Source organism: Mus pahari, chromosome 3 (assembly GCF_900095145.1).
Source record: "Mus pahari chromosome 3, PAHARI_EIJ_v1.1, whole genome shotgun sequence".
Lineage (NCBI taxonomy): Eukaryota > Metazoa > Chordata > Mammalia > Rodentia > Muridae > Mus > Mus pahari.
This window is the reverse complement of record NC_034592.1, coordinates 143,030,795-143,042,819: the sequence shown is the minus strand read 5'-3', so window position 1 is coordinate 143,042,819 and position 12,025 is coordinate 143,030,795. Positions and strand designations below refer to the sequence as shown.

At 37.9% G+C, this 12,025-nt stretch overlaps 1 protein-coding gene across 1 annotated transcript in view; it reads right to left on the bottom strand.

Moving 5' to 3' along the window:
* Positions 1-12,025, bottom strand: part of Top1 (DNA topoisomerase I) — an 80,117-nt gene that overhangs the window by 35,200 nt on the left and 32,892 nt on the right. The window contains exons 4-7 of the mRNA XM_021192205.1: positions 10,901-11,024; positions 9,181-9,236; positions 5,825-5,920; positions 2,962-3,037 (exon numbers count right to left, since the gene is read on the bottom strand). Of these exons, the coding sequence (XP_021047864.1) occupies positions 2,962-3,037; positions 5,825-5,920; positions 9,181-9,236; positions 10,901-11,024 (352 nt within the window). The remainder of the gene's footprint in view (positions 1-2,961; positions 3,038-5,824; positions 5,921-9,180; positions 9,237-10,900; positions 11,025-12,025) is intronic.

Genomic DNA, 12,025 nt, shown 5'->3' with positions numbered 1-12,025 from the left:
AGTGCTGGGATTAAAGGCGTGTGCCACCACACCCAGCTCCCAGATTCCAATCTTAAAAGCACAAAAATAGGCTGGGGGTAGCATATACCTTCAATCTTAGTATTCAGGAGACAGAGGCAGAGGGATCTTTTGAGTTTGAGGTCAACCGTAGGTGTATACGTATGAAACTCTAAAAACAAAAAAAAGCTTCAAACTCAAGAGTAAGACAAATCCAAAACACACATGGCCAGCAAAAATGTGACTTGACAGGTAAAGAGCCAGACTCCAGAGAAACTACTTTCTTCTGAAGAATTTCTAACTTTGACCTACATTTTCAGCATCACATGAGGCTTTACTTGTTAAGTTTTATATAGCAATAAAAGATGATTTATGAAATGGCACAGCTAGAAACTATTTGGTTTCTTCTCTTCCAGCAATAATCAAGATATTTCTGAAGTTTGCCATTTGATCAAGTTTATATAGCTGCTGTTGAACATAATGAAACCCTAAGTATATTTTAAAATCAATCAATCAAACAAAAACCAACAGAATATGATAAATGAAAATGGCTAGAGAATATCCTGTGAGTCTGTAATAAGATGGTAATCAAAGCAGTAATAAACTTTAAGGTCTTTAAGCATTATTTTAAGGACAAAAAGCAAATGCTATACTATTGCATTGTAAGTAGCAATGAGGAATACAAGTGTGCAAGTAGAAGAGCATTAAAATAATGTTTGTGGAAAGTGTTGGCTCATGTCTAAAAATCCCTATAGTCAAGGGTGAGATAAGAGGATTGCCAGGAGTTTAAGGCCAGCCTGGGTAACAGAGTAAAACTCTCACTCACACTCAGAGTCTCTCTCTCTCTCTCTCTCTCTCTCTCTCTCTCTCTCTCTCTCTCTCTCTCCCGTTCTCTTCTAACTTCTGCAGGCATCTGACACAAACACGGTACAAGCAGGTCTCTCTCATACACAAAAACTTTAAAATTTTTAAAAAAAAGAAAAGAGGGCTGGAGAGATGGCTCAGTGGTTAAGAGCACTGAGTTCAAATCCCAGCAACCACATGGTGGCTCACAACCATCTGCAACAAAATCAAACACCCTCTTCTGGTGTGTCTGAAGACAGCTACAATAATAAATAAATCTTTGGGTCGGAGCCAGTGGGATTGACTGGAGTGAGCACAGGTTCTAAATTCAATTCCCAGCAACCACATGATGGCTCACAACCATCTATACAGCTACAGTGTACNCAGGTTCTAAATTCAATTCCCAGCAACCACATGATGGCTCACAACCATCTATACAGCTACAGTGTACACATATACATAAGATAAAAAAATAAATCTCAAAAAAAAAAAAAAAAAAAAAAAAGAAAAAGAAAAGAAAAAACAAAAGGAGTGAAGAGACAGCCCAGATGTTAATAACACTTGTTCTTGCAGAGAGGACTAGGTTTGATTCCCAGGATCCGTATGGTGGCTTAAAACCAACTAATTTCAATTCCAGGGGATTGATGCCCACTTTCTGATTTATGTGAGTTGTCTTCAGACACAGCAGGAGGGCACTGGATCCCTTTATGAATGGTTGTAAGCCACCATGTGGTTGTCAGGAATTGAACTCAATACCTCTGGAAGAGCAAGCAGTCAATCTCTCCAGCCTGACTATCAAGTTCTTAATTCTGTGATAAATGGCATATTTAGTTGTCACTGTGGAAGCCCAGGCTAGACTTTGATCTCATAATTCTCCCATCTCAGTCTTCAAAGTGGTGAGATTACAATTTGGCAGTCGCCATAACTGATCAAATTACTTTCTCTGTGCCTCCTGAATACAAGGTCTCAACTATGCATCCCCATGTAGCCTCAAACTCATATTCCTGCCTCTGCCTCCTGAGTGCTGGGATTAAAGGTGTGTGTCACAATACTCATGCTGAGATAACAATCTCAAAAGCCCATGCCCCATTATCACTATGACTGCTGGTACATTTTAACCTAACCAAGTTTAAGCCCATTTTGTCCACAACATTCATTAACCTCACAGATGAAGATAAAAGTTAAGAATTCTACTTAAGAGCCTAAGGAATTGGTGATGTCTTCTTTAAAAAATTCTTGCTAATAACTTTTTAGTACAAGTAATAAAAAATTAAAAAATAAAGAAAAGAACTACATTATTCTATTTATATCTACCACAAGCACCAAATAGGATTCTTGGGAAAAGTACTTGAACTAAAGTTATGAAATTATGGAAGATTATAAAACACTAGAAAGGAGGAAATAATGTGTGTTCCAGACAGAAGAACAGCATGTACTACACACAGAAATGTGAAGTACAAAATCTGGTGTGAAAAACAAACAGAGGCAGCCAGGATGGCCAGAGGAAGGTGAGTTCAGGAGGCACAAATGAAGCAAGGCACAAGATGCAGAGGCCAGACTGAGGAAAGGTACTCCAGAGCTTAGATTTCATCCTACAACCAAGAGGGCACTGATTAAAGGACTTTAAATTAGAGCATTTATTTAAAATGAGGAAACAGCATGCTTTATTGGTCATGAAGTATTGTTAAGACAGAATCTTTAGAGTTACTTCCTATGAACACTTTTCTGCATACCTACAGGTGGCATACTTTATCAATATCAACACAGGCTATGAATAGACTCAAGGGTGGCTGTTACTCTGGATACTTCAAAATCTTGGCAAACTCAGCACAGCCACAATTGTTTGCAACTTTCCCCCACTCCTACTACTATAACAAATGAAAAAATTTCTAAAGCTCATTTGGCCTCAAGAGCTATTTTAGGACCCATGAGATGATGATGCAGCAGTTAAAGGTACATCCTACCAAACCTAATAACCCCACTTCAATTTCGAGGAGAATCGACTTCTCAAAGCTGTCCTCTGACTTCCACATGTGCATCATGATACCCACAATTGAAAAAAAATCTCATGCTTTTTAAGGCTATTTTATACAAATGTATGCCTCAAGAACTTTTACTAACCTCCTCTTCTTCTGATTTTCTTTTCTTCTCCTTCTTGATATCTTCTGTCTTAATTTTCTTAGGTTTATAATCAGCACTAGAAAGGGGAACATAAATATGCAGTTATTGCAACTACAACTCAAGAGTTCTCACCTATAGGATTAGGATCTCCCAACTCTCTGAAAAGTGTCCGTGGCAGGTGTGACTGCTGTTATTCTTGATGAGAATTCAATGGTGGTAAAGATGAGGTTAAGGTCTGGGGAGATGGTCAAGCTGCTAAGACTTGAGGGTGCTCTTGCAGAGAACCTCAGCTTAGGTACCAACATCCACATGGGACAGCTCATAGCAATCTATAATTCCAGTTCTAAAGGATCTGATTAACTCTTTAGGCTTCTGTAGGTACCAGGCATGCATGTGATACACATATAAATGTTCAAGATCATGACATAATATAAAAAAATGAAATAAAGCTAAAAGACAGACAGAAACAGACTAGAGGCTATGAAGCGCTGCCTAATATGGATGCTGACAAAAAAACGAGTTCTCTAGAAGAACAGCAAGGACTCTTAACTAAGCTATAGCTGTAGCCAAAATATTTGATTTTTAAATGTTATATGCACATACGTCTGAGTGCACATATTCATGTGGAAGCCAATGGACAACTTGTACTGTCCTCCTAAATAACATTCTCAATCTCCTTTGAGACATGGTTTCTCAGGAGCATGGAGCTCACTAATTAAGCTAAAGTAAATAGCCAGCAGTCCTAGGGATTCTCCTGTCTCTGCCTTTCCAAGTCCTAGCATGCTCCACCATAGCTGCAATTTGTATGTGAGCTCCGGATCAAACTCAGGTCCTCCTGCTTGCAAGGTAAGTACTTCATCAACTGTGCTACAGCTCAGCCATTCTATCTTAAATCCTGTGACTATCTCATAGAATACAGTAAGCTACATACTCAAACTAGTAAAAGTGGAATACATTATCATTGGATGAATATAGGAAAGAGGTAAATGTAAGCCTTAAATAAAAATATCAACTTCACTATCTCTGTACATTGAAGGTTCCTTTATATATCAAAAGGCATAGATCCTAGAAGGAAAAAGAACTGAAGTAGAGTCTCATGTAGCCCAAGCTAGTCTCAAATTCACTCTGTAGTCAAGAATGACTAAATTTCTTTTTTCTTTTGAAAGCCAGATGGTGCCTTTAATCCCAGCACTCTCCAGTCTGTTCTTTTTTTTAAAAAAAAAAAGATTTATTTATTTATTATATGTAAGTACACTGTAGCTGTCTTCAGACACTCCAGAAGGGGGCGTCAGATCTTGTTACAGGTGGTTGTGAGCCACCATGTGGTTGCTGGGATTTGAACTCAGGACCTTTGGAAGAGCAGTCAGGTGCTCTTACCCGCTGAGCCATCTCACCAGCCCATGACTGAATTTCTGATCCTCTTGCCTCCACTTCCCAAATGTTGGTATATGAGGTGTGTACTACCACACCCAGTTTTATGAGGTCCTGGGATCAAGCTATGGCTTTTAGTGTGGTAGATAAGCACTCTACCAACTGAGCAATATCCCTAACCTATTATTTCTCAATTTACTTGTGGTACAAACCTGAAAAACTTCCAAGGGGCTAAAATAATTTACCCTTCACTAATTCTGTATGGTTTGAAATATCTATAATAAATATGCATTATTTTTTAGCAAGAAAAAAAATACATTACACATAACCCATAAATTAATTTGCTTAGCAAACTCACTTCTTATAAATCAGTTTATTAACCACAAATACCAATTAATATATATATATTCCACCACCACCCCCCCAGACAGGGTTTCTCTGTGTAGCCTTGGCTGTCCTGAACTCACTTTGTAGACCAGGCTGGCTGGCCTCGAACTCAGAAATCCACCTGCCTCTGCCTCCCAAGTGCTGGGATTAAAGGCGTGCGCCACCACGTCTGGCTAATTAATATATTTTTATTAATTATAGATATACACATATTTATTCTTTTTGGGGGTGGGGGGTTGGTTTTTTCAAGACAGGGTATCTCTCTGTAGCCCTGACAGTCCTAGATCTTGCTCTAGATCAGGCTGGCCTTAAACTTAGAGATCACCTGCCTCTGCCTATTGAGTAATAGGATTAATGGTGGTGGCATCATGCCTGGCTCTGGGCTTTTCTTTTTAAAAATTGTTGAAGTATCTCTTTTCCCTTATAATTTTTTATAAACTATCTATCTATCTATCTATCTATCTATCTATCTATCTATCTATCTAGTTTATATATACATATAACTCTTCCAAATTACCATACTAAAACTAACCAGATCTAGTTCAATGAACATCTATATTTAAAGTAGGCACTCAGAATAAAGTTCTACAGCTTTGTTCAATTTTACATTTTCAATACTGAAAGTAGTTTATGCCCTTATCTACCACCAAATGGGTAAAAAAGAGAGTGGGGGAGGAAAAAAAAGATTCCACATAAAATCAGAAGTAGAAAAACATTTAGCTTTATATCCTCTTTCATAATGCATTCAGTACTTCCTCAACCCTTTCAACTATTTAGCCTTTCCTATTCTCTTCCTTCAAAGTATTAGTAGTATTCCAGGAGAGAATGTGGGTTTTTTTTCTTTGAGATTATATGACCTTGCTTGCTATTATATATTTTAAATCCATCTATATTCCTACAGAACTATTAATTTCATTTTTCTATAGAGATGAGAAGCACATTCTACTATCCACACAAAGATCAAACATTCATTGTCCATTCATTTGTTGATGAACAAGGTTGATTCCAATTTTTTACAATTGTTAATAAGGCAGCAACAAACATTCTTTTAAAATTGAAATTTCTTTATATGTTCCACTTTAATCAAAATGAAAGAAATACATACTCATCTTCATCTCGAAGCCTCTTCAATGGCTTAATATCCTCTTTTGGAGGAGCAAAATAGCCATCATCCTCAGGTTCATCTTTAATTCGTGGAGGACTAAAGAGAGAACAAAACAGCTAGTTAATGATTACTAAATTGTCAGAATTGTGATAAATAACATAAAGTAGGTGCCCTGCCTAGTTTTATGTCTACCTGAGTGACACAAGCTACAGTCATTGGACAGGAAGGGATCTCAGAGAAAATGCCACCCTAAAGATATAATTGTAGGGCTTTTTCTTAATTAGTGATTGATGAGAGAGGACCCAGTCCATTGTGTGTAGGACCACCCCTGGGTTGATGGTCCTTAGCAATATAAGAAAGCAGGCTGAGCAAGCCATGACAGGCAAGCGAGTAAGCAGCACCCCTCATGACCTCTGCCCCAGCTCTTAGCTCCAGGTTCTTACTCTGAATTCCTTCAGTGATAAAAGGTGATGAGGAAAAAAAAAAAAAAAAATGCAACTGAGGATGTAAACTGCTACATCCACTATGGAAATCCTATAGAGGACTTCCACAATATGACCAGATCCACGTTATGACCCAGCTATGCTACTCCTAGGTATGTGCCCAAAAGAAGCTTTGTCAGTACACCATAAAGAAGAAAATTATGTTATTTGCGGGTAAAATAGAACAAATTACATGTTTTCTCTATTTCACAAAAAAAAAAAAAAAAAAAAAAAAAGTCAATTTTTAAAAATGTGGCATGAAAGGGGATGAAGAGATGGCATAATGGTTAGGAGCACTTGCTAATCTTCCAGAAAGCATAAGTTCAATTACTAGCACCCACATGGTGGTTCACAACCATCTGTTAACTCAAGTTCCAGAGGATCTTCTGTAGTGACTAGGCACAAGCATGGTGTATAGAACTACATGAGAGTAAAATACTCATATACATAAAAAAATAAAAGATCTTAAAATTTTCATGAAAATAGAAGGGGATAGGTTTAAGGCAAGGGAGAAAAGAATGTCACATTTTCTTTCCTTTGCAAAATATCTATCTATCTATCTATCTATCTATCTATCTATCTATCTATCTATCTATCTATCTAATTTATGAGCAAAGTACAATGACATTATGAAACCTGTACTAACTAGAAAGAGTAAACTGGGGGTCTGGAGAGATGGCTCAACACTTATAGAGCACTTGTTCTTGCAAGGAACCCAGATTTACCTAACACTCACAAGGAAGCTCACAATCATCTATAACTCTAGTTCCAGGAAATCCAACACCTCATTTTTATTTCCATGGAAATCAGGTATGCACGTAAGTGCACAGATACATATGAGCAAAACATTTACTCATACATGTAAAATTTTAAAATCTAATTTTTTCTTTTTTAAATTAAGTTGGGTACACACACCTGTAATTTCAACACTTCCAACAATTAAGGAGGAGGAGCAAGAGTGAAGGAACATCTTGGTTTATTCAATGGTTCAAGCCACTCTGAACTTCAGAAGACTCTGCCATTTACAAATAATGAGATAGGGGAGCATGTAGGTCAGCTATCTTCTAGTGATGTGGTGGTGGTAGTGGTGGTGGTGGAGGAGGAGGAGGAGGTGGTGGTGATGGTGATGATGGGGAAGAGGAAGAAGGAGAATCGCTGATGACATGAACAAACACTCAGGAACCTTGGAATGTTCTTTCCTAGGTTGGCTTGGTATATCTCTTCAAATTAGACCTCACTGACTTTAACTCAGTAAAGAAAATGGCCTCCCAGCTGGGTGTGGTGGCTCATGCCTTTAATCCCAGCACTCGGGAGGCAGAGGCAGGCAGATTTCTGAATTCGAGGCCAGCCTGGTCTACAAAGTGAGTTCCAGAACAGCCAGGGCTACACAGAGAAACCCTGTCTCAAAAAACCAAAAAAAAAAAAAAAAAGGCCTCCCAAGATAAAGCTGCCATTTATGAAGTGGTAGATCTGAAGTATAAGTATCTAGTCTCAACTGTAAAATATATTCACAGCATGAAGTATAGATAATGTATTCTCCTTTCTTTCTAAAAGCATTATATCCAGTTTGCTTGCAACAAAATCTGAAGGTTTAAAGAGATTAGCTCTTCTCATTCTAGCACATTTCCCCCAATTCCCAAATGCCACTTCTACAGCTGTTTCACCTTTTATTCCCAATCAATTACAAAGCCCTGGAGATCCAGAGAAGACACTACAACATCCAATGGTTCAAAGTTAATGCCCCATCCTAAGTGTCATGTGTGAAAGCAAATAGTGAGTTACCACACTTCAAAGATATTCATTTTTTTTAAAAAAAAAAAGGAGTTTAAGTGAAGCATCTGGCTTCTCTACAAGACTCACTGCTGACGAGCAGGCCAGCAAAAACAATCAAAGGCAAAGCACACACTCCTGTCCTTCTAATCCCCCAACGTCTTTAAGTGATTTCAAAGTTCAAATAATCTATTCGTATCTTAGTTTAAGAAAAGTCTTACATGATCTCTTGGCAAAGATTAGACATTGTGAGCCTCATTTTATCATTTAACAGATCCTAAGGTACTTTGTAGAATGCTTACTCAACTTTATTATTCTGCTCCATTTGTAAAATATCCCTATAAAAGGCACCTGCTTCTTTTTCTAAAGGACCTGGATACAAAATCTCAAGAAAGCAAACCTCTCAAAACTCTGTTACAGTCAATAAGGCAAATGCTTTCAACAAGTCTTAACAAATCCATTGCGTGGTTCCATGGAAGACATCAGAATATACAATGTGATCTTAAATGATCTTCTCAATCTAGAGTGGACTTGAGCACTTACTTTAGGGAACTGGAAATGAGGAAAACAGAACAGATGGAGTGCAGAGTGTAAAAAAAGCCTATAGGTAATATACACTTATATATATATACACTTATCCCTAAAATTAAGTCCAATAAGGGTCTAGATATGTCTTATATTACAAATGAGGAATTCATTTTAGACTAAGAAATTCCATGATTACTACCAAGGAGTTTCTCTTGAAATATTGGGGAATAGTGAGGTGGATACAATAAAAGCCTGTAAGCTATATATACACTAACATAGCAAATTTTGTGGTATGTACATACCTCAACTTTTAAAATCTCATTCTGATAGCCTTCTCCATTTCTAGTAAATTTCTGGATAAATGTTGTTCAGTCTCACTAACTAGAATTAATAAAAAACCAAAGTTGGCCTAGGTCAAGTACTCTTAATACTTTTTATGAATTGTCAAGGTGGCTAGTTCAGTTCATGTTGGAATAACTTCGACACCACCATGTAGAATCACCCCAAAACAACAACAAAACAAATAAAGCAAACAAACAAACAAACAAAAAAAGCTACCATAGTAAAAGGTCTTACCTAGAGAAGCCATTTTCCTTTTCCTTCTTTATTTTTGCATCCCCAGCAGCTCTAATCTGCAAGGTAAAACCACAGCCTCGCAGTGAGTACCTTGAAAGTATTTAATACTAAAACAAGACAAAAACCTCTTATTCAAGAAGATTATCATCAATTTGGGAGACTTTAAATTTATTATCATACACTAATTATAGATAAAGCAGGTTTCATTGTGGCATATGCAAGTATAAGAGGTACTCTGATCCACTCATTCCCCCATTCCTCATGATCCCCTTCCCAACCAGTGTCTTCCACTGCCATGACTTGTCTTTTCTTCCTTCTTTTTGGATGTCCCACTGAGTTGAATCATAATTACTTATAGGAGTATAAATAGGCACCTTACCAGTGACTATACCACTTGAGAAAATGTCTCAACTTCCTCTAATAATCATTTATGGATGGTAGTCTTCAAGGAAGAGACCTCATCTACCCTTCTCCAAGACAGAATGCTGACAGACTCAATACTGTTCATGTCTTGTGCTGATAATCACAGCCATTGAGTGTTCGGGAAGTGCAAGACCATGACAGGCTATTTTGGAGCATATTGATTCTGGACTGACTCTTCTTGTTAGCAAAACTGAAGTGGGTCAACTAAAGACATTTTCCCAGGGCTATTTTTTGACAATTCTGGTGAAATTAATTGAGAAAGTTCTTCCTCAAAACAGCAACTTTTTAATCTTAAAATAATAGTAGATTTCATCTTCCCAATAAATATATCCACTACTCAAAAATTTGCTGCAAGCCTCACAGTGGGGGGGGGGGGAGACATAAAACAGACTAGTCTATTTCCTGCCCTCTCTAGTGTATGTTTCCCCATCTACAAATTTTTCACTTTTTAGAAAAAAACAAAGCATTCAAAAACCTTGACACATACACACAAAGGGATGACCCTCAACTCCTTATCTACAGGGTCTCTGAAAAGTCACAAAGTGATCAGTGCATTGATTGACTACCTCATGGAAAGATAGGGACTGTAAGTCAGGAGTAAACAAGGATGTCTTGTTCCACAGACTCTGTTCCCCAGTGTCTGAGTTTTTCATTCGAGAATCTTCTTTCTTTCGTGAGACAGGGTATACATCCAAGATTGGGGATCACCTTTAACTCACTTTGACGCCCAAGACGACCTTGAGTTTCTACTTCTCCTATCTCCCCACCTCCCAAGTGCTGGGATAACAGGCACACACAAACACAACTGGTTTAGGTAGTAGTGCTAGAAATCATAAGACTTCCTGCATGCTAGTCAAACTATCAACTAAGTACAGACCTAGCCCCAGAATCTTCAATCTTTTCATCAAAGGAGACCCAGTAAAGCTTTAAGGTTTTCCAAAAACAAAACTTTCCTAAAACAGAAAAGATGTTTCCAGAAACATTATAGGCACATTGTAGTATAAAATAAACAGACTTATTGTATCATCAAAGACATGGTGGTAAATAATGTTGTTATCATAGTTTCAGACAGATTGAATCTAAAGGTTTTTGATAGGGGAGTGGGGAGTTTAATGAGTACATCGCAAGGAAGCCAGTGTTTAGTTGTTTTGTTTTTGCTACAGCACTACCTGGTAACTCTGAAGTCTTCTACAGGGTCAAGGGTAGATATAACAAAGTTACTTTCATTACTGCTTGTAAAGTAATCAAAATAAAAGTACTTCATAACTCTTGTTTCCCCTACGGCAACGTTCTGTACCTTTTCCTCCTTTCGTTTTTCCTTGTCTCTGTCTTTATGTTTGTCTTTATGTTTTTCTGAGCTTCCATCTTTGTGTTTGGTTTTCTCTTTCTCTTTGTGTTTCTTTTCAGAATCTTTATGTTCACTGTTAAAAATAAGACATAAAAAGTTAGCCTAGAGTAAGAACCACAAGGTCAACTCAAAAGCCATACACCATGAAAACTTACAATGCTTACACAGTTCTGACAAAAGGTTCAAAGACTGCTAGCTGTATCAGAGGGGACCTCCTGGGTTAAATTCACCAAGTGTAACCAGAAAACACTACAAGTCATCAGGATTTTGTTTTGATCTACCTTCAGCTCCTAAGTACAAGCTGCTGCTGGGACAGGAGCCCATGGTGATCCAGGAGAGACAAAGACATGTACCCAGTGTGTAATTGCACTGCTGTATTAGGAATACATGAACAACCAGAAATATAAACTATTCTGTGGCATAACCTTGCTTCATAATGAAGATGTCATGGGCCAAATGAGACTTGGGGGAAGGTGTTTGTTGATTCAGCAGTCAACCAAGTCCCTTAGAAATAAAGTTGCTAAAGTCCTGAACATTGTCACTTGTTTCCTATCCTAACAGGAACTTCTTTAGGATGCCTTCATAGTTGACTAATTATTACATGGGAACTTGGGAGTTCCCACTCTCATTAACAAAAAAACTTAGAGATTCAGAAGGAAGTTTAGGGCACACAAGTGGAAATCTTAGTACCTCCCAGAGGAAAAGAAAGAGAAAAGAGGAAGACCAAGAAAAAAAAAAAATCCATGCTGGTGAATTAGGCTGGCATGTTCAGCTATGGAGGTCTGCAAGTAGCCACTTGGCAAACAAGCAGCTACATGGCAGAAGGGGCACTGGGGGAGTTGTCTCAGAGAACAAGTGAGAAGTTCAGTGTTAAGAGAAAGTATATCGGGGCTGGTGAGATGGCTCAGTGGGTAAGAGCACCCGGCTGCTCTTCCAAAGGTCCAGAGTTCAAATCCCAGTCAACTACATGGTGGCACATAACCATCTGTAACAAGATCTGACGCCCTCTTCTGGAGTGTCTGAAGACAGCTACAGTGTGCTTACATATAATAAATAAATAAATCTTAAAAAAAA